At 46.0% G+C, this 23,466-nt stretch overlaps 1 protein-coding gene across 3 annotated transcripts; it reads right to left on the bottom strand.

Moving 5' to 3' along the window:
* Positions 1–6,040: 6,040 nt before the first annotated feature.
* On the bottom strand, positions 6,041–21,454 carry LOC145348122 (major histocompatibility complex class I-related protein 1-like). Of its 3 annotated transcripts, none has more exons than XM_080196267.1 (5): positions 21,348–21,454; positions 15,540–15,800; positions 11,767–12,042; positions 8,699–8,971; positions 6,041–6,526 (listed from the first exon to the last, which is right to left on the bottom strand). In XM_080196267.1, the coding sequence occupies exons 1-5, from the start codon at positions 21,397–21,399 to the stop codon at positions 6,309–6,311; spliced, it is 1,080 nt and encodes a 359-aa protein (XP_080052393.1). In that variant the 5' UTR covers positions 21,400–21,454; the 3' UTR covers positions 6,041–6,308. The 3 variants fall into 3 exon arrangements, with proteins under 3 accessions (XP_080052393.1, XP_080052394.1, XP_080052395.1); XM_080196268.1 differs by having other exon boundaries at positions 6,041–6,523; XM_080196269.1 differs by having other exon boundaries at positions 8,699–8,899.
* Positions 21,455–23,466: the final 2,012 nt, after the last annotated feature.

Here is a 23,466-nt window from a genome sequence, read left to right as displayed (position 1 = left end):
TGAAAAATAAAGTGATCATAACATATTCTGAATCTCCTGTAATTAGCTCGTAATCAGCAATAAGAACTCTAAAACCCCTCTGGTCCTCTGTACTTCCTAGCATCTTACCATTTATTGAGAATTCCACTACCTTGATAGTCCTCCCAAAATGCATCACTCACACAAGACTACTGGACATATTTAAGCCAATTCTTTACAGCCAATAAAATGCTTATTGAAGTACAGCAAACATTGTGATGTAGAAAATGTAGCTGACACAAAATTTCTATGAATGTGATGATAACCAGATAATTTTTTTTTAGTATGGAGACGTTGATTGAGGTATTAGCCAGAGCACCAGCAATAGCTTTCCTGGTCTGCTTAGGAGCACTAGGAGCAAGTAAACCATTCGACCCCTCAAGCCACTTTGCCATTCAAACAAATCATAGCTGACCTCTTGCACCTCTTTGTAGTTTAACCTCTCATCTGAAAGGTAAATACTTCTGACAGTCCTGCTGTCAAGTGTTTGCTTTGATTTGTGTGCGCAGGCCCTTGAGTGGGAGTTGAACCTTGAACTTCTGTGATTCTGAGACAGCTGCACTACCAACAGACACATGGGACCCATAACAAAGAAGGGTATTTCCATCACTTGTTAGTGGTAAATTAATGGGAGTGAAGAGGTGTCAAGTTCACCAGGGGTCCAGATCATTGACAACCTGTTCGGGTCCCTCCGTACCAGTGCTATAGTTAAGAAACTAACCAACACCTCTAATTTCTCAGAAGGCTGAGGAAATTTGGCATGTCTGCTATGACTCTCGCCAATTTCTATAGATGCACCATAGAAAGCATCCTTTCTGAATGTATTACAGCTTGGTATGACACATGTCATTGAAACATATAAGATGATTAGAGGTTTAGATAGGGTGGATAGTAATAGCCTTTTTCCTCTGATGGAGAAATCTAGCACGAGGGGGCATGGCTTTAAATTAAGGAGGGGTAGTTATAGGACGGATGTCAGGGGTAGGTTCTTTACCCAGAGGGTGGTGAGGGATTGGAATGCCCTGCCTGCTGCAGTTGTAAATGCGCCTAGTTTGGGGGCATTTAAGAGATCCGTGGATAGGTTTATGGACGAGAAGGGATTGGTTTAGGTTAGTGGGTCATTGTTTTGTAACTGGTCGGCGCAACATCGTGGGCCGAAGGGCCTGTTCTGCGCTGTAATGTTCTATGTTCTACGTTCTATGCTCTGACTAAGACCACAAGGAACTTCAAAGGATCGCAAATATAACCCAATCCATTTACTCTGTCTTCACTTCCTGCTGTCTCGGAAAAGCAGCCAATATAATCAAGGATCCCATGCACCCTGGACATCCTGTCTTCCACGTCCTTCTGTCAGGAAGAAGATTCAAAAGTCTGATATCAAGAACAGCTTCTTCCGTGCTGCCATCAAACTTTTGAATGGACCTACCATTTATTAAGCTGATCTTTCTCTGCACCCTATCTGTAACTGTAACACTATATTCTGCACTGTCTCCTTTAATTCTGCCCTATATACTCTATGAATGGTATGCTTTGTAACTATAGCGTGCAAAAACAACGGGCATGATTCTCAAAAAAATTCTGAGTGCTGAATTTGCATAAAAACTGGAGTAAATCCTGCTGGTATTTTAGCGGATTTTTCAAAATGAATCTTGCACACCCTGAGCACTGCAGAGTGCCCAAGCATGAATCATACCAAGAATCAACGGTCAGGGCCTGTTCCTGCTGGAGAGGCTGGCAACTTAGTGCTGAGTGGGCCATCGCACATGCATCGACACTGTCAGAGAGAAGATATGAACAGTATGAGAAGTATAAGCATCCCGCCCCACAATGCTGTCCCTCTGAGCCTCCCTTTTCACTGGCTTCCTGGAAGGCCCCAGGCCAGCCCTAACCGCCCCCCAATGCTCATCTCGATCTCCCACTTCTCCCCCCACCCCCCCCACATGCCCCTGGAAGTACCAATCTCCTGATTTCACCTCTCTCCCACAGACCTGATGCCACCCCCACATCCCGATGTCCCAAACCCCCCCCAGCAGGCCAAACCATTTCCCCCCCTCAACCCTAAAGCTAGCCCCAATCAGCTCTTCCCTCTTTCTATCACTGATCCTGACTGCAGAGTGGCAGTGGGACCCCCCCACACCACTGATCTATCCACATAGGCCTCATCCTTCTCTGACCCTCTCCCCTTGTCACTGCCTGATGCCCGGTGGACAATGCCATGGTGCTCCCTGTCCATTGCCGCTTTGCCCCTTGAGCAGTGCCAGGGAGCCAGTGTGGCAATGTCTAGGTGGTGGGCTCCTCCTTACCCTGAGCTTCTGGGAGGCCTCCAATGGCCTCCCTTCACTCCAGCAGGGTCGGGCTGTCAGTTCCCTATGAGTGGGGAGCTATTGTAAACCCCGCTGACGAGGGGCGGGGCATGGGGTGAGGCTAGTGGGCCCGGAGACTTCAGTTCCGGGCCTAGTAATGACATTGAAATTCAAATTAAAATATTTTTATGCTGGCATCATCAGCTCCGTGCTGGAAATCAGCATGGAACTAATGACACCAGAATTCCGGAGGCCAAAGGTGCTAGGGGACCGTGGCAGTCAGCAGGGAACCCATTAAACTGTTTCTGTTTATGTCTCCCAGTTCATTGCACTATTAGAGCAGCGGAGTGGGCTGGGAGAATTGCCCCTCATACTTTTCACTGCATACCAATACATGTGATAATAATAAATCAAATCAAAAAATCAAAGTAAAGATTGCTGCATCAACTTCTTCAATGTTATTTGTAAACATGAAAGAAATCTTTCTAAAAAAAATTAAAAATACACACTGCCTTAAAAGGCTTGAAACATTCGGTCGTTTTCCTAATCACGACTTAGAGCTGGTATTAAGGGTGTGTGGGGGGGATAGATCTTCCCTTTGCACTGTTTATTACTTGACACACATTGGAATAGAACATAATTATCTTGGAATGATACAGCCCAGAATATGGCCATTCAGCCCATCTCACTTGTGCTGCTGCTTTGGAAGAGCTACCCAAGGCTGTCCATCACACCTTAACCTCCCCCAAGCTCTGTCAATGTTTCCCTTCCATGTATCCCTTTTAGAAAGTTATAATTGAATGTGGCACAGTGGTTAACACTGAGGCCTCACAGCACTAAGGACCCAGGTTCAATTCCAGCCTCAGGTCACTATCTGTGTGGAGTTTGTACATTCCTCCCGCATCTGCGTGGATTTCCTCTGAGTGCTCCGGTTTCCTCCCACAGTCCAAAAATGTGCAGGCTCAGTAGTGGGCGGGATCTTCTACCCTCTCCACCCCCACAGCGGTTTTCCCATAAGAGGGGGAGGTTGGGTCATTGGCGGAGGATATTCCAGTTCTGCCGCTGTCAATGGTGTTTTCCCCAGTCCTTCGCCACTTCCCTCCCCCCAACTTCCCCCGGCACCACCGGGGAACCATGCGTAGCGGAGCGATGGGGATTGCCATCGGCAGGACGGGAAAATCCCTCCAGTCGGGAGGCCGGAAGATTCAGCCCAGGCCATAGTAACTGGATGACTTGGGAGAGCGTTCACATCTCCCCCACTGAAATTTCATTTACCAAACCTCTCCAATCTGTCCTGTGGGTGCCGAGCACCGCCCCCCCCCCCTCCCCCAGTGGAAACAGTTCATCCTTATTGTCTCTATTAACACCCTTGATGGTGATAAACTCCCCGATGAAATCTCCCTCTTTACAATTTCTGCTCTTGAGAGAAATATTCCAACTAATTAGAGTCGCTCATCCCTATGGCCGGTCTGGTACATTCCCTCTGCATGCACTCTAAGGGTTTGGTGTTTGGGAAATGCCAAAGTTTCATTTTTATTGAACTATTGCTGTAAATCCCATGTGAGTGCGACGGGGTAAAGGGACACCGAGCGGTGGTGGCGAAGCAGCCACTAGAGGGCAGCCACATCCCAATCATTGTCAGGATTCCCATGCTTCACAAACTCTGTGTCTACAGTCTGCATACACCATACCCGAAGGAAAGAATCTCCAAGTTTCCAATAAGGGCGCCAAAAATACTCAGAAGAAGCCGGTAATGAAGAGTGGCAAGAAGAAGAGGAAGACCAGGAAGGAGAGGTACAGTCTGTACATCTACAAAGTGATGAAGCATCCCCTCCAAGGCCATGAGCATCATGAACTCCTTCGTCAATGACATCTTTGAGCGCATCATGGGTGAGGCTTCCCACCTGGCCCATTACAACAAGCACAGCACCATCAGGTCCCAGGAGATCCAGACCGCCATACGCCTGCTGCTGCCCGGGGCACTGGCCAAGCACGCTGTATCGGAGGGAACAAAGGTGGTGACCAAGTACACCAGCTCCAAGTAAAACTGCACAACACACTGAAAAAATACATAAACCCTTGGTCTTGTATGTCCTCATAGAATCTTAGAAAATTTACAGCGCAGAAAGAGGCTATTGGGCCCATCAATCCTGCACCAACGACAATTCCACTCAGCCCTACTAATCCCTATTTTACGCACTAAGGGATAATTTAGCATGGCCAATACAGCTAAGCCACATATCTTTGGACTGTGGGAGGAATCCTGAGCACCTGGAGAAAACCCACAGAGACACAGGGATAATTTCATACAGTCACCCAAGGCCGGAATTGAACCTGGGTCCTTGGTGCTGTGAGGAGCAGTACTAGCCACTGTGCCATTGTACAGCCTACCTTTCTTACTGACATTAAAGATTCAATTACAAAGCTACCTGCCTCCAAATGGTTCACAGTGATCAAGCAGCATCCAGTCAGCAGGGCAGAGTTACTGCAGATTTCACCTGCGATAGCAACAAGGAAGTAAAAGGAGAAACAATAGAGAAAGTCTGGCTTCTGCTGTGTTTTTCTTTTGCCATAGCAACAAGCCTTGTGAGCAAGAAGTGGAGATTGTTACATAAGCTTATGGCTGAAGGGGGCGATTGCGAGCTGAATGCTGGTTCATAGGCCAAAACCACAGAAGGGCAAAAAGGTGTGATTTTTGGATTCACAGTGGAAAACCAATAAAGTGTGACCAGGATCAGTGCCTGAGCCTCAGCTATTTACAGAGTAAAGTTCCCTCCACACTGTCTCCATCAAACACTACCAGGACAGGTCCAGCACAGAGTTAGATATAGAATAAAGCCTCCTCTACACTTTCCCACCAGACACTTCCAGGGCAGATACAACACTGTTAGAAACAGAGTAAACTCTTTCTGCACTGTCTCCATTAAACACTGATGTGTAGATGTCGGTGTTGGATTGGGGTAAACACAGTAAGAAGTCTCACAACACCAGGTTAAAGTCCAATAGGTTTATTTGGTAGCAAAAGTGGCCTTTGCTACCAAATAAACCTATTGGACTTTAACCTGGTGTTGTGAGACTTCTTACTCCATTAAACACTCCCAGGACAGAAATAGCACAGGGTTAAATACAGAATAAAGCTTCCTCTGCACAGTCTCACCAAACACTCCCAGGGTAGATACAGCACAAGAGTTAGATACAGAGTAAAGCTCCCTCCATACTGTCCCCATCAAACACTCCCAGAACAGGTACTGCATATGGTTAGATACAGAGTAAAGCTGTCTCTACACTGAACCCATTAAACGCTCTCAGGACAGGTACAGCACAGGGGTAGGTAGAGAGTAAGATCCCTTTACACCGTCCCCATCAAACATTCCCAGGGCAGGTACAGCACAGGGTTAGATACAGAATATATTTCCATTCATACTGTCCCTATCAAATATTCCTAGGATAGATGTAGGGTGGATATTTACAGATTAATGCTGACTGTTCTTGCAAACATTTGAAGAAGGTGCACAAAATATATTTCGGAGGGTGCTATCATGATCCACCTTCAAATGTTGAGAATTTCAGGGGAATGTGGGAAGAGAATGAAGGAAAATAGATTATTTGTGGGTATTGGCTACTGGAAAAGTCAGTGATCAGTAAAGAACCTATCAGCCTCCACAGCTTGTATTTTCTTAAGATTTATTTTACACTTGCAATAGTATTTAAGAGGCAGATGCACAATCTTTTGTCCCATAAATCTGTCACTGTCTGCTGATTGCTGCAAGTCTCTGCCATCCTATATTGGTTGCTGCTTGACTCTGTTATCTCTGCCATACTCGGCTGGTCTCGGACAGTGGTTGTTGGTCTCTGTTGCTCATTGTTCTCCATGCCTATACCCAGTGGTCTCCATCGCCTGCTCCTCTGAGTTTCTGCACATCACCACCAGCTAAACCAATTTCTACTGGGTCTCCATTAACCTCCAAGGATCTCTGTCAGCCTCTGTCAGTGCCTGCTGGTCTCTATCATTCCTTTGCTAGGCTCTGCCAGTCTCTGCCGGTTGCTGCCAATCTCTGCCATTATCTGCTGGTTGATGCCAGTATTCCTGCTCTGTCTCTTCCTCCGGAAACCAACGCCAATGACGATGCCAAGAAGAGTGAGTGAGATGGCTGTTGCTCCAATCATAATCCTGACCTCCACACCTTCTTGTGTCACTCTCTCTGCTGGCACATAGAGATTAATTAGTCTTATATCGATAAACCTCCTAATAATTCTGTGCTTCATTGATCTGCAAACTTGTGGAGCAGGCACGGCCTCAGATGGGAAGTCCACCTATGCCTAAGTAAGGCCTTAAAGAGGCCACTTAAGGAACTTTTCCTCCCATCCTCAACTTTCTGGCTGGTGGCTACTGGATGTCTCAAGGTGGGAAACAGAAAAGGTTAAGAACTTTGTTACCTGGGGGGAGGGGTGAGGATAATGGGGGAGGGGGGGGCGAGGGCTGCACCTCCCTCAGAAGTCACCTTGGGGAGGGGAAATATCCTCCCCTCAAGGAGCAGACACCTCTGGTTCTCCACACTCCACTGGCCACCCCACAATTTCCCAGTCACCACTCGCATCCTCAAAAAATACCCATTCCCTCCATCCCAAGACCCCTGCCACATAACTTAAAATGGCTCCCTGCACTTAACCCCAGGCCTGACCTGCAGTACCTCTTCCAACCACCGCAGCGCTGTGCCTGGTTGGGCTGGAGGCCAGTTGGCAAATATGACTGACCATCCGCTCTCCAAAGACACGTCTTATTTCCAAATGAGGTCAGAAGTACAGCCTGCTGCCATCAATACTCAATACAGCATCAAAATGGCAGCGGGACTGTCGGAGTCCTCTCCACATGGTGGGGTTCAAGCCAAAAAATTCAGGCCATAGACTTTTTATTTATTTGTGTCACAAATAGGCTTACATTAACACTGCAATTAAGTCAGTGTGGAAATCGTCCAGTCGACACATTCCAGCGCGTGTTCGGGTACACTGAAGGAGAATTTAGCATGGCCAGTGCACCTAACCAGCACATCTTTCAGACTGTGGGAGAAAACTGGAGCAAACACGGAGACAATGTGCAAACTCACACAGAAAATGACCCAAAACAGGATTTGAACCTGGGTTCCTGGTGCTGTGGGGCAGCAGTGCTAACCACTGTGCCACTTGATTGCTTACTCAATGAAATGCTCCTTTCTGTTGTATTCTATCGAATTTTTCCCCAAACCCCTCTCCCACCCCAGCTTTATAAAACAGTTGCGGCTCCTGCTGTGTGACAAGTGAAACATCTTGGCCTATTCAACAGTGAAACAGTAAAGGAAATTATAAGCATGAGGAGTAGGAGTAAACAAAGAACAAACAAAGAACAAAAACAGCCCGGGAAACAGGCCCTTCGGCCCAACGAGCCTGTGCCGCCATTTTAACATTACCAGTCCCCCCCTCCACCCATGACCCTTATCTATTGTTTTATGGCAATCCACATTGAGGGAAACTAATTTAGGGACAATTTATTACTTGCAGTCAGTCTAATAGCACACCTTTAGGGTGTGGGAGGAAACCGGAGCACCCGGAGAAAACCCACGCGAGCACGGGGAGAATGCGCAAACTCCCACAGACACCGGCCCAAATCCATGTGTCTGCACAGCAATCAGCGATAGTCACTGAGCTGTCGTCTTGCCCAGCATCTGGTCCAGTTTAAGCACACACTAACGACATGAAGGACTAGGCCACTCTTGAACAGTCAAGAGCAGCCCAAGTACGACCATCGCGTGTATGCCCCTCGTTGGACAACCCCGTGGTCTCAGAGAGCTGATCTGTCTATCATTCAGTAAGGACAATCCCTAGGCAAAGCGGGACTAGTATCACAGTGGTTGGCACGGCTGCCTCACAGCACCAGGGGCCCAGGTTCGAGGGGCCAAAAAGTTCCGACCAGCCTTGGGTCACTGTCCGTGTGGAGTTTACACATTTTCCTCATGTCTGCGTGGGTTTTTTCTGGGTGCTCCAGTTTTCTCCCATACTCCAAAGACATGGAGGTTAGGTGGATTGGCAATACTAAATGCATGGGAATGTGGGGGATGTGGGACAAAGGTGGGTAAGTGGAGTTGGGTCACCAATTGGTCACTGAACAATGAAGCAGGTTCGAGGGGTGTACTCCTATTTCTGTATTCCTCAGTCTAATGGAATGCCCAATCCCTTTGATTATCAATATTTAATAGATCCTCACCTTTTAAAAAATAAGTGTAGAATGACTGACCATGAGAGGTGAAACAGTCTGACCCTCAGTGGGGCTTCCTGCTTTGAATAATCAGGCTGAGGGAGCACACACAGGGGCTGGCTCTGCTGCCCTGTCACTTGTAACTTACCCCAGCGTACATCGAGGTCCTGTAGGAGGCTGGCATGCTCGATGCGACAGGAATATATCTCCCCTCCATCTTCACTGAGCTCCATCGTTTTCATCACTCGATATGTCCCGTCCTGGTTGGGGAGCGTGCCACTGGTTTCAACACTGAGGACCTCCTCACCATTCTTCAGCCACGTCACGTCAATAGGCCATGGGTAAAAGGCTGTCACAAGGCAGGAGAGTCTTAGCACTCGCTTGCCCTCGCTCTTGTTCGTAATATACACCTCAGGGGTGGCTGAGAAAATGAAACAAAGACTAAAAATCACTGACCATGATGTTTTGATAAAAGGTCATCAACCTCATAGAATCCCTACAGTACAGAAGGAGGATATTTGGCTCTTCGAGCCTGCACCAACAACAATCCCACCCTATCCCCATAACGCCACGTATTTACCCTTCTAATCCCCCCCTGAAATGAGGGTCAATTTAGCTTGGCCAATCAACCAAACCTGCACATCTTTGGGAGGAAACCCATGCAGACATGGGGAGAATGCACAGACTCCACACAGACAGTGACCAAAGCTGGGAATCGAACCTGGGTCCCTGGTGCCGTGAGACAACAGTGCTAACCACTGTATCACCGTGTCATCAACCTGAACCACTAACTCTGGGCTCTTTTCTCTCCTAACAGATGCTGCCAGACCTGCTGAGATTTTCCAGCATTTTCTTTTTCGGTTTCAGATCCCAGATTGCACAGTAATTTGCTCTTAGCCAGCGTTAACTCTCAGTAGAACTTTCCAGCCCCTCCTGCTAACTGGTTTTCCAGTCCCGTTGAAGCCTTTTGAATGGCCCTACCTCCTGCCACCTCCCACAAACCACATCTCGCCTCCTGCCGCAACCAGACCATAAAATTCCACCCTCTCTTTTTCCTCTCTCTCGGCAGATGCTGCTGAGAATTTCCTGCCTGCATCTTCTGTTTCAGATTTCCAGCATGACAGACGTTTGTTTTTGCATTAATTGTTTTGTAAGTTCGTTCATGGGATGTCACTGGCTGCCCTCCATTTCAGAAAGCAATTGAGTCAATTACTTTGCTGTGGGTCTGGAGTCACATGCAGGTCAGATAGGATAAGGATGGCAGATTTCATAGAATCCCCACAGTACAGAAGGAGGCTATTCAGCCCATCATGTCTGTACTAACCACAATCCCACGCAGGCCCTATTCCCACAACACCACGCATTTACTCTAGTAATCCCCTGACATTAGGCTCAATTCAGCATGGCTAATCCACGTAACCCTTCATCTTTGGACTGTGAGGGGAAACTGAAGCACCTGGAGGAAACCCACGCAGACAGGGGGAGAATGTGTAGACTCCACACAGACAGTTACCCGAGGACGGAATTGGACCTGGGACCCTAGTGCTGTGAGGCAGCAGCACTAACCACTGTGCCACCATGCCAGCCTTCCCATGAGTGAACTAGACGAGATTTTACAACTATCAACACTGGTTTCATGGTCATCATGCAACTTTTAATTCCAAAATAAAATTTTTGGAATGTTTTAATTTCAGATTTTTATTGAATTCAAATGTTCCCATCTGCACTGGCAGAATTTGAACCTAGGTCTGCGAGCACTGCCCTGGGTTACTAAGTCAGTTAAAATACCACTACAACACCTCCCCTTGACAAATCCTTTTATCATTCCTTCATCATTTAGTGTCCATTAACATTCTCAGTTGAAGGCAGATGACTGATGCTCCTATAGAATCATAGAATGCCTACAGTGCAGAAGGAGGCCATTCAGCCCATCAAGCCTGCACCAACAACAATGCCACGCAGACTCTGTCCCCGTAACTCCATATTACTCCACATATTTACCTTGCTAATACCCCTGACACTGAGAGAGAATTTAGCATGGCCAATCACCCCAATCTGCACATATTTGGACTGTGGGATGAAAACAGAGCACCCAGGTGAAACCCAAGCAGACACGGGAAGAATGTGCAAACTCCACGCAGACAGTGACTGAGGGATCCTCTGAATGTGTACCCAGTTTGCTTCAGTCTATGCAAAGACTCCATTTTAAGATATCTTTGCCTATGCACAATTACATTTAAATGTTGAACTGTAGGGATTAACTAACTCTGCTCAACTGAACAATTGTAGCAAACTTAACTGCATGTAGAATCAGAAGGCATGATGGCTTAGCTATAAACTGACTGCATTCCTGAAAGGTAAACAATGCAGGCTAACAACAGTTTCCCATAACAGCAGCTATCAGGATGATTTTCTAGATGGAGACAGCATGCGAAAAACGTTTCCAGTAACAAGATAGAGTTGAAATATATTTTGGTTTCAGAGAGTTTGTGTTCAAGTTCAGTTCAGTTCAGTTGTTAGATTAGAGGGACTGGCTTAGATGCAGTCTCCAAGTTTGCTTTTCTTTCCTTTTGTCATGTTAATTTTTTAAAGTTCTTTCCGATAAAAAATATCATTTTAAAACTCATAGCAGTGCTGTCTGCTCACCTCTTCAAACAAATGAATGGACCCAACAGTCACCCAAGACCAGAACTGAACCCAGGTTCCTGGCACTGTGAGGCAGCATGCTAACCACTAAATGGTAACAACTAAATAAGTAAATTCAGTTCAATTCTTTTATCTTCGCACCTCACAATCTAAGAACAAGTAATGCTGTAACTGAAGGCAGTAGCGACATCAACTGATTGCTACCCTGCCCAAAAACAGTTGGAAGTCTGACAACACCAGGTTTTAGTCCAACCTATTTATTTGATAATATTATCAAATAAATAGGCTGGACTAAAACCTGGTGTTGTCAGACTTTTTACTGTGTTTACGCCAGTCCAACGCCGGCATACCCACATCAAAAACAGTTGGCCCAGAGAGGGACCTGGTATAAAAGTTAGGATGGAATTTTTCAGCCTCATCATTGCAGAAACAGGATCTACAAATGAGGCGAACCATTCAAAGGTTCATTGACTTCAGCAGGAACAGAAAACCCTGCTGGCGAGCAGAGCTGTAAAATTCCTGTCTGTGCCACATGGGAACCCCGGGGAGCACTCCCTCTAGACACCATACCTCTCCTCTGCAGAACTCCTTGACCATACCCAAGGTATATCAGCAGCCATTTCACACAGTCCTTTTCCAACAGAGCCTTGAAGTATTTGTTCATGAAGGTGTTGGCATTCCATCTGTTCGCAAAGATCTGGAATTCTGGATTGAGTGCTCTCCAGCTGGTTCTGTCCTTATTAAAAACAAATGCATCTTCCCCATCATATCCCACCTTTATAAATCCATTTGTGGTGTTATCACCGTATATTTCACAGCCGCACATTCCCTGGACAAAGAAAATACCTGGAAATTCACAATGGGCAAAATGTTTGGTCAGATTGGCAAAAATTTGTATATATGCAGTGATTTAAACATCATAAAATGCTCCTCACAGGTGTATTACCGAGCTAGATTTAACCTGGAACCACATAGGAAGATTGGGCAGCACGGTGGCACAGTGGTTAGCACAACACCAGGAACCCGGGTTCAATTTTGGTCTTGGGTGACTGTGTGGAGTTTGCACATTCTCCCACTGTTGGCATAGGTTTCCTCCCACAATCCAGAGATGTGCAGGTTAGGAGGACTGGCCACGGTAAATTGCCACTTAAATGTCCAAGGATGTGTAGGTTAGGTAAATTAGCCATGGTAGATGCACAGGGTTATGGGGATAGAGTGGAGGGAGGGCCTGAGCGGGATGCTCTTCTGGAGAATTTGTGCAGACGCGGTAGGCCAGATAGCACTGTAAGAATTCAATGTTAGAACAGGTGTTCAAATCTTTTAAAGTGTTGAGTAGCATCTCAAAGAAAGTAAGAGAGGTGGAGATGAATGGGGGTGAACAGCTTCATGGACGCTCATGCCTCTAATGGGAAGAGATCGAGAACAGCTGGGGTATGGGATGTCCTGGAAGCACCATCCTGCAGGAAGCAAATGCTGGATACTCTTTAATGATTCCGTGAACAGGCTGTCAAAATCATCTGGAAAAATGCCTCATCGCCAGAACTTACAAACAAGAACCAAGAGATAACTTGGTGAAAAAGACCCTCCTGATCAGGTTCTTCCCGAGAGCCTGGCGTCTCCCCCAGCCTGCACACTGCTCTTGAGGTGGGTGCAGTGGGGAAGACATCATCACTCACCTCCATTTGGAAGATGCCTTTTCCCTCAGCAGATCTGGAATTAAAAAGCACCCTTTTCACATCATCAGCTGCTCCATAATAGAGGCTCGTGGTGTTCTATAGGCTGTTCCCAGGGACACACCAAGTTTAACATCACCTGCTTTGATTCGATTTATTATTGTCACATGTATGAACATACAGTGAAAAGTATTGATTCTTGCGCACTATACAGGCAAAACATACCGTTCATAGACAAGGAAATGAGAGAGTGCAGAATGTAGTGTTACAATCATAGCTAGGATGTAAAGAAAGATCAACTTAATGCAATGTTAGTCCATTTAAAAGTCAGACTGCAATAGAGAAGAAGCTGTTCTTGAGTCAGTTGGTACGTGACCTCAGACTTTTATATCTTTTTCCCAAAGGAAGAAGGTGGAAGAGAGAATGTCCGGCGTGCGTGGGGTCCTTAATTATGCTGGCTGCTTTGCCGAGGCAGTGGGAAGTGTAGACAGAATCAGTGGATGGGAGGTTGGTTTGCGTGATGGATTGGGCTACATTCATGATCTTTTGTAGCCCCTTGCAGTCTTGGACAGAGCAGGAACCATACCAAGCTGTGATACAACCAGAAAGAATGCTTTCTATGGTGCATCTGTAAAGGTTGGTGAAAGCCATAGCTGACGTGCCAAATTCCCTTAGTCTTCTGAGAAAGTAGAGGCGTTGGTGGCTTTCTTAACTATAGTGTGTCGGCATGGGGGGACCAGGACCAGGCTGTTGGTGATCTGGGCACCTAAAGACTTGAAGCTCTCAACCCTTTCTACTTCATACCTATTGATGTAGGCACAGGCATGTTCTCCTTTACACTTTCTGAAGCCAATGACAATCTCCTTCATTTTGTTGACATTGAGGGAGAGATTATTGTTGCCACACCAGTTCACCAGATTCTCTATCTCATTCCTGTACTCCGTCTCGTCATTGTTTGAGATCCAACCCACTATGATGGTGTCATCAGCAAACTTGAAAAATAAATTAGAGGGGAATTTGTCTGCACAGTCATACGTGTATAAGGAGTATACTCGGGGGCTGAGAACACATCCTTGTGGGCACTGGTATTGAGGATGGTCATGGAGGAGGTGTTGTTGCTTATCCTTACTGATTGTGGTCTATGATTTAGGAAGTTCAGGATCTAGTTGCAGAGGAAGGTGCCGAGGTCCAGGCCACAGAGTTTGGAGATGAGTTTCGTGGGAAAAATAGTGTTGAAGGCTGAGCTGTAGTCAATAAATAGGAGTCTGACATGTGTCCTTGTTATCTAGGTGTTCCAGGGTTGAGTGCAGTGCCAGGGAAATGGTATCTTGGACCTGTTGCGGCTGTAGGCACACTGTAGTGAATCTAGATAGCCCAGGAGGCTGGAATTGATTCATGCCAAATCTAACCTTTCGAAACATTTCATAATGATGGATGTCAGAGCCACCGGCCAATAGTCATTAAAATACACAGCTTGGTTTTTCTTAGGTACTGGGATAATGGTCGTCTTCTTGAAGCAGATGTTGTAAAGAGAGGTTGAAGGTGTCTGTGAATATCTCTGCCAGCTGATCCGCAGGATCTGAGTACACATCCAGGTACCCCATCTGGAGGACCATGATCTGGGGTGAAAGTGGCCCTCTGTCCTACCCGAAAGGTATTACGTCTTCAGAGCCAAGAGCTGTCAATGAGAACCTGTCGCAGACTGGCACATTCTATGGACTACGTTCCGAGAGACACACTAACATTTTGAGCGATCCCTGCAAAAGCTCAATGGGGAAAGACGACTGCCAAAGAGTCCCCCACTATTGTAAAATGAGAGGCTAAAAACTCCAGGATTCCTGGATGTATCCTTGATTTTCCATTGGAGGTAATTACGTCCATAAAACTTGGGCCATATGTTTGACATGATAATCTACATTGTATGAATATAACCTGTAATTGTAGATGCAGTGAGGCAGCTCAGTGGACCACAGTATTGAAAGAAACAGAGCTAGTTTTGCACTTTACAGAATCATTAAATCATATAACCCCTACAACTGTGGAAGAGGCCATTCAGCCCATCAAGGCTGCAACAGGTCTGCACCAACCCTCTGATAGAATACTATACTCAGGCTCTCTCCATTGCCCTATCTCTGTAACCTCACACATTTATCATCTATCTAACCTACACACCTTGGGAAACTATTGGATAATTTAGCATTGCCAATTCATTTAACTTGCACATCTCTGGATACTGAGGGACAATTTTCATTTCACCAAACCTGCAAATCTTTGGAATGCTTTACATAACATCAAATTTGAAATGCTATGAGTGAGGTGCACAAAATAATGGAGGGATAATGTTAGAGTGGTTAGTAAGAAACGTTTCCCCTTAGTAGAAGGGGTCAATAACCAAGTGGCATTGGTTTAAGATCGGGGGCAACAGATTTAGAGGGGATTTAAGGAAAAACCTTCTTCACGCAGAGGGTGGTGTGAATCTGGAACTCACTGTCAGAAAGGGTGTAGAGGCAGGATGCCTCAACATTTAAGAACTATTTAGATGAGCACTTGAACTGCTATAGCATACAAGGCTTTGGACTAAGTGCTGGAAAATGGGATTAGAATGAATAAGTACTTGAATCCTTTCCACTGGACACACTATCACCGCACTCTCTCTGTGAGGACACTTACCTGCAGCTCCACCGCGCTGTTGGTAAAATATCTCAGCGTTCCCTCTGACCAGGCCGTGGAATCCCGCCATCGTGATCGTCATGGCCGCCCAGTGATCTCTCTGGAAGGAGTCAGACATCCACTGCTGTCTGGGCACGATGCGCTCCAGGGTGCTGTCGAAATAGACTATCTGATAGTCATCCAGCATGGCCACCAAGCTGTACTCGGGAAGCTCGGCCTGACCAAGGTTCAGTAAGTAGTAAAATGCCAGGATGTGAAAATCTGTGGGATCACAAGCAGGGACCAGTCTCAAAAACAGTTGTGAAATAACTGGTGGTAAGAACCTCCATGGTTAATGCTATACTACAGCATAAGAAATAGGAGCAGGAGTAGCCCACACCGGCCCTCGGATCTGCTCCACCATTCAATAAGATCAGGGCTCAGCTGCTACTGTGAGAGGCAACCTTGTTGAGACATAGAGGACAGGGTTTTATAGCTACACTCGACTCGAGACTGGAAAATCCCACCTGCGGTCAACCGACCTTCCCACTGTCCACCACCACCACCAACCACCCCCCCCCGCCGCCCCCACCAACCCCCAAACCCCGCTTGCTCCAATTCACATGGTGGGCAGGATTGTGGAATTCCAATGATAGGATTCTCAGGGGATTTAACAGTAGATGCTGAAGGTTGTTCCCCCTTGTGAGAGAGTCTGGGAACAGAGGGCGTAATCTCAGAGTAAGGGGTCACCCATTTAAAAGAGAAAAGGAGGAACTTCTATCCTCAGACGGCAGTGAATAAGTGGAATTCTTTACCACAGAGGGCTGTAGAGGTTGGATCATTAAGAATGTGCAAGGCTGAGGTAGATAGATTTTTCATCAGTAAAAGAATCGAGGGCTATCAGGATAAGATGGGAAAGTGAAGTTGAGGCTTATCACATCAGATCAGTCATGATCTCATTGCAGAGCAGACTCGATGGACCAGATGGCCTACTTCTGCTCTGACACACTATGGTGTCCAGCCCACTTCCCTGCCTCGATTCCCTTCCTACCCTGGAATCTGCCCCACTCACTGTTGAGTGTATGCAGCGTTGAGCATCCAGAGCTCCCTGGGATGGAGAATTCCAAGGATCGCAGTCAGAAACTGTGTCCAAGTTCAGATCCTGTCGATTCAGGAGCGTATCAAGATCATGGAGAGGTTGAGATTGTGAAAAGATTTTCCCCGAGTTCTTCCCTGGTCTGAGGCTGGAGCATCGAGGGCCAGCTGAGATTCTTTCCTCTGGGACAGAGAGGGACTAACAGATCCAATAAAGAAGCCAAATCTATCAGGGGTGGGGTGTTTTTAGCAACAGACTGAGAAGAGTCACAGGGATTTGAAACATTCCCTCTGTTTCTATCTCTACAGAGGCTGTCTGACATGTTAAATTTAGCCAGTGCTTTCTGTTTTCATTTCAGTTTTCCAGCATTTACAGTATTTTGTATCCATATTAATAAGAACCAATGCTTCTTGTTGTTTGGTGAGTTGGGAACCAGACAGGCAGAGATGTTGGCATAGTGGTATTTTCACTGGTCTACTAATCCAGAGACCCCAGGGTAAGGCTCCAGGGACCCAGTCTGAATTTGATGTATGGCAGATGGTGAAATATGAATTCACTAAAAATCTAGAATTAAAAAGTCTCCTAATAATGATCAAGAAACGATTGTTGTAAAATCTCATCTGGTTCACTAATGCCCTTTAGGGGAATGAAATCTGTCATCCTCACCCTGTTGGTCGAGATGTGAATCTACATCCGCAGCAATGCGCTGGATTCTGAAATGGCTTAGCAAGCCACTGAGTTCAAAGGCAGTCAGGGATGGATAGTAAATGCTGACCTAACGAGTTACATCCACATCCCATGAAAGATTATTTTAACAATCAAGGAAACAATTTTGGATCATTTGGAATATGGAAGTTGGGGTTTTCAGACTCCTCGTGGAAGCTGGCGTACCAAAAGGATTTGTGCTAGGTCCCTATTGTTCTTCATTTATACAAGCAACGTAGATGGGTATGTGTGGAGTAGGATTAGTAAATTTGCAGATTACACAAAGATTGGTCAGGGGGTTAACAGTGAGGCTGAGTTTCTTGAGTTACAAGAAGATATAGACTGGATGGTCTGATGGCCAGAAAGTGGCAGGTGGAATTTAACCCTGAAAAGTGTGATGTAATACTCTTCAATCAGACAAGGACATTCTATGGCACAAAAGGACATTACTGTGTTTGTCCATTGATCTCTGAAGGTGGAAGGGCATGTCCGTGGGGCAGTGAAAAGGGCATATGGGACACTTGCCTTTAATAATCAAGGTATAAATTACAAAAGCGGAAAAGACATGTTGGACTTGTATGGAACTTTGGTGGGGCCACAGTTGGAATACTGTTTGTTGTTTTGGTCACCACATTATCGGAAGGATGTGATTGCACTGGAGGGGCTGCAAAGGAGATTCACCAGATGCTGCCTGGGCTGGGACATTTAAGCTATAAAGAGTGATTTGATAGGCTTGGGTTGTTTTCGTTGGAGCAGAGAAGACTGAGAGGCAACCTGATCAAGGTGTACAAGATTATGAGGTTCAAGGTGAATGGCAGGAGATTTAAAAGGGATATGAGGATGGGTAAGAGAGTGGTGATGATCTGGAAAGTGCTGCCTGGGAGGGTAGTAGAGGTGGGTTGCCTCATATCCTTTAAAAATACTTGCATGAGTATTTGGTACATCATAGTATACAAGGCTCTGGGCCAAGTGCTACTCGATAGGATTAGGTGAGAGGTCAGGTGTTTCTCGCATGTCAGCACAGACTCGATGTGCCGAAGCGTCTCTTGTGCATCTTATGATTCTGTGAATGGATGCCAAGAGTCTGTATTTGAAAGTTCCTCACCTGTCATTTTCCCACCACAGGTGACATTGTCCAATATGCCAAATTCAAGTTAACAACTCAATCAGCTGGTTTAGCCTCTGGCATGAGTTGAATTATTGCAGAGTCTGCAGCTAATTCTCTCCATAATCACATCGGCCTTGACTCACTCAGACAACACAATAAACTCTATAGTTTGTTCAGAAATTTACAACAAAATGTCATTCCTGGGCCACAGCAGCAGATTGAGCGGTGCCAAAGTTCACTGTGATTTCTACAAGAGAAAGGTGGAGCCAGAGGGCAGGGTTAGAAACCACACCGGCTGCAGTGTCACCCCTGCTGGTGAAGCAGGAGGAGGTTCAGAAGGAATTTACATTTATACTGTGCCTGTCACAGCCTCTGAGTGTCTCAAAAGGCTTCACAGCAAATGGGGTATTCCTGAAAGTGCATGGTTACTGGTTTGTAAGAAACTTCGTTCATTGTGAAGAGTGGTTTGAAACCAGTGCTGAAAGTATATCTTTCATGGAATCCTACAGTGCAGAATGAGGCCATTTAGCCCATCGAGTCTGCATTGACCACAATGCCATCCAGGCTCTATCCCCACAGCATCCTGTGCATCTACCATGCATCTATCCTAGCTAGTCCCATGACACTAAGGGGCAATTTAGCATGGCCAATCTACCTAACCTGCACGTCTTAGGAGTGTGGGAGGAAACTGAAGCACTCAGAGGAAACCCGCACAGACACAGGGAGAACATGTAGATTCCACACAGACAGTGACCCAAGCTGGGAATCGAACCCTGGGTCCCTGGTCCTGTGAGGCAGCAGGGCTAACCACTGTGCCACCATGCTGCCTCTAATGGCAGAGAACGGTTTTGATTCATCAACCTCTGGTTTAGGGGCCCAGCACGCTTCCGCTGCACCACTCTGCTTTATGCTAATTTTCAATGTGAGGGTATGTTGCATCTCTCTGTCTCTCTCAACCTTTCTGCATCTACATATGTCAGACTTTCATTTGTTTCTGTAAATGATTATTCCTGGAACAGCTGACTAATCTGTCACCGGGGGCTTATAATTTGAGGGGCATTGCACCACATCAAGCAGAGTCACACTCATTCACCCTCTCACACAGACAAACTAAGGGGTAATCTACAAGGGGAGGCAATGGCTTAGCAGTATTATCGCTAGATTGTTAATCCAGAAATTTAGCTAATACTTGATCTTGGTTCGAATCACGCCACTACAGCTGGTGGAATGTGATTTTAATAAAAAATGTCTGGAATTAAGAATCCACTGATGACCATGAAACCATTGTCGATTGTCCAAAAAACCTATCTGGTTCAATAATGTCTTCTAGGGAAAGAAATCTGCTGAGCTTACCTGGTCTGATCTACATGTGACTCCAGAGCCACGGCAATGTGGTTGACTTTCAGCTGTCCTCGGGCAACTATGAATGGCCAATGAATGTTGGCTAGCCAGCGATACCCATGTCCCATGAATGAATGATAAAAAAAATTATAAAGGCCATTCCTCTTCACCTATACATTTTGGGACACTAAGGGATAATATAGCATGGCTAATCCACATAAACTTTTCTATCGTGGAGGAAGCTGCAGCACCTGTAAGGAACCCACACAGACACGAGGAGAATGTCTAAATTCCACACAGGAATCGAACCTGGGTCCCTGGTGCTGTGAGGCAGCAGGGCTAACCAATGCATCACAAAATTATTGTCAATTGTCATAAAAGCTCACCTGATTCACCTTTGCCCTCTACCTGACCGGCTTCCATGTGACTCCTGATCCACAGCAATGTAGTTGACACTTCAATTGGTCTCTGCCCTCTGAGGTGCACTCAAGGATAATTAAGGATGGGCAATAAATGCTAGTCCATGCAGGAGAGCAAGAGAAGGGTATTCAGGAAAAAAAGTCCTGCTGTAATTTTCTTGTGTTTGAAATCCACAACCTGCACAAAAAGAACTCACTTTGGCTAAGTTCCCTTTATGTTCCTCAGCCCAGTTGATGTTAATCTCCAGGAGGCAAAGCCAAAACCTGGTTCATCGCATGATAAAGGAAAAAGAAAACTCAATCAAACATCCACTCCGGTATTGCTCAAAATCTTTCTCCGTGCCTTTCCACCTTTACATTCAATTCCCACTTTCCATTCTTCTTTTCAATCCCAAAGCCTTTCCCAATCCTCTTCCCCTCCCTTCACTTTCCTTTCTTTTCCCTTGCAAATTACAGTTCAAAGTCATCCCAACTCAGTGGGAAATTCAGCAAAGCTCCTTAGACACCACCTTCCAACCATGACCATTTCCATCTAGAAGGACAAGGACAGCAAATAAATGGGAACACCACCACCTGCTAGTTCCCCTCCAAGCCATTCATGATCCTGACTTGGAAATATATCATTGATCCTTTGTAGCCGCTGGGTCAAAATCCTGGAATTCCCTCCCCGATGGCATTGTGGATCAATGCACAGCGCAGGGACTGCAGCGTTTTAAGAAGGCAGCTCACCACCACCTTCTCAAGGGCAACTCGGGATAGGTAGTAAATGTTGGCTAGCCAGCAATGCCCAAATCCCACAACTGAATAAAAAAAACATAATATGTTTGGGCATTTCAATAATAGCAGCCAACCTATGAAATAACATTGCCAGTCAAAAACACAGCAAAAAAATCAATACAACTCATCACAGTACCCCTCTCCCACAGGGATCATGCTATCCTGTGGCTCTGTCAGTCCTGGAAAGGGTCCTGACAGAAGTTCTGGGTTCCAAATACTGACAACTAAGTACTTATAACAATGATAGTTTATTCAACAGTCTGAGCAGCTCTTGACTCCGGAGAGAACGCATATGCTTTGAGCCATATGAGCCTTTAAATAGCCCATCATCACAGAAGCACTCAGTCTATAGACACCCCCCAAAAACTGTTTGAATGGCTTACCGGAAGACACTATAGAAACACAGCAGATGTTCAGTAAAGTAACAAGCAGCATATTGTAAAGAAGCACAGGACACTGATTAACCAGAAGAGCATCTGTCGTAACAGTAATGTAATCTCTTCTGCATCTGAGCACTAAACTGGAGTGAAGCTACTTATCATGTGCAGCAGATCTGATAATCAGATCCAGTGAAACTGAATGGATGGTTCTGGTCACTGGTTTATCAGGGAGGGGGGAGTGTGTCATCTGCCTTTTACCGCAGAACACACACATTAAAATCCTATTCAAAGTTGCAATGAGGGACATGAACCCGCCATTTTGTGCACAGCAAGCTTCCAAAAGTGCAACATGATCAGTCGAGGGATAAATATTGGTGAAACACTGAAGACAACTTCACTGTTCTTCTTTAATAGTGCAATGGGAGCTTTGACAGAGGGGACAGATGTAATCTTAGAGTAACAATCTTACTGAAAATACAGCACCCCTAACAGTGCAGCATTCCCTCAATATTTCCTCTCCACCAATGCAGCATTTCTCCGCACTGGCCATCCAACATTGCAGCACACCCTCAGTACTTTTTTTAATTCATTCATGGGACATAGGCATTGCTGGCTGACCAGCATTTATTGCCCACCCCTAATTACCCTTGAGAAGGTGATGGTGAGTTGCCTTCTTGAACATGCAGTCCATGTTCTGTGGGTTGACCCACAATGCCATTACTGAGAAAATTTCAGGATTTTGACACAGCGACTGCAAAGGAACGGCACTATATTTCCAAGTCAGGATGGTGAGTGGCTTGCAAGGGAACTTGCAGTTGGTGTGTTACTATTTATTTGTTGCCCTTGTCCTTCTCGATGGAAGTGGTCATGGGTTTGGAAGGTGCTGTCTCAGGATCTTTGGTGAATTGCTGCAGTGCATCTTGCGAATAGTATACACTGCTGCTACTGAGCGTCAGTAGTGGAGGGATTGAATGTTTGTAGGTGTGGTGCCAATCAAGCAGGCTGCTTGTCCTGGACGGTGTCAAGTTCCTTGGGTGTTGTTGAAGCTGCACCCATCCAGGAAAGTGGGGAGTATTCCATCACACTCCTGACTTGTGCCTAGTAGGTGGTGGACAGGCTCTAGGGAGTCAGGAGGTGAGTTACTCACCTACAAAGATGTCCTGGAGCTGAGATGACTGACCCTCCACAACCACAACCATCTTCCTATGTATCAGGTATGACTCCAACCAGCGGAGAGTTTGGCATCTGATACCCAATGATTCCAGTTTGGCTAGCACATCTTGATGCCACACACTGTTGAATGCAACCTTGATGTCAAGAGCGACAGCTCACCCCTGGAATTTAGCTCCTTTGTCCACGTTTGAACTAAGGCTGTAATGAGGTCAGGAGCTGAATGACCCTGGCAAAACCCAAACTGGGAGTCACTGAGCAGGTTATTGCTGAGCAGGTGCTGTTTGATAGCACTGTCGATGACCCCTTCCATCACTTTACTGATGATCGCAAGTAAACTGATTGTGCGGTAATTGGCTGGGTTGGATTTGTCCTGCTTTTTATGTACAGGACATACCTGGCAATTTTCCACATTGCTGGGTAGATGCCAGTGTTGTAACTGTACTGGAAGAGCTTGGCTAGGGAAACAGCAAGTTCTGGAGCACAGGTCTTCAGTACTATTGCTGGAATGTTGTCAGGACCATTGTCTTTGCAGTATCCAGTGTCTCCAACTGTTTCTTGATATCATGTGGAGTGAATTGAACTGGCTGGAGACTGGCATCTGAGATTCTGGGGAACTACTGGAGGAGGCTTAGATGAATCATCCACTCATCACTTCAGGCTGAAGATTGCTGGGAATAGTTCAACTTTATCTTTTACACTGATGTGCTAGGCTCCTCCATCATAGAGGATGGGGATATTTGTGGAGCTTCCTCCTCCAGTGAGTTTTTTATTGTCCACCACCATTCCTGACTGGATGTAGAAGGGCTGCAGAGATTAGATTTGACCGACTGTTTGTGGGCTCAATTAGCTCTATCACTAGCTTTTTTTGCCACTTGGTAGCTTCACCAGGTTAACATTTCATTTTTAAGTATACCTGGTGCAGCTCCTGTCATGCCCTCTTAAATTCTCC

The sequence above is a fragment of the Carcharhinus amblyrhynchos genome, chromosome 9, assembly GCF_965287045.1.
Source record: "Carcharhinus amblyrhynchos chromosome 9, sCarAmb.v2.hapA, whole genome shotgun sequence".
Classification (NCBI taxonomy): domain Eukaryota; kingdom Metazoa; phylum Chordata; class Chondrichthyes; order Carcharhiniformes; family Carcharhinidae; genus Carcharhinus; species Carcharhinus amblyrhynchos.
This window is presented reverse-complemented; position numbering and strand designations above follow the sequence as displayed.

Excerpts from the sequence above, each read along its gene's own strand:
- LOC145348122 (XM_080196267.1), bottom strand. The coding sequence starts at position 21,399 with ATGCTGCTTGTTACTTTACTGAACATCTGCTGTGTTTCTATAGTGTCT. Across the intron at positions 12,043-15,539 it reads ACAGCGCGGTGGAGCTGCAG|GTATTTTCTTTGTCCAGGGA; the intron begins GTAAGTGTCCTC and ends GTGAATTTCCAG. Across the intron at positions 6,527-8,698 it reads GGACCTCGATGTACGCTGGG|CAGAGAGAGTGACACAAGAA; the intron begins GTAAGTTACAAG and ends TCTATGTGCCAG.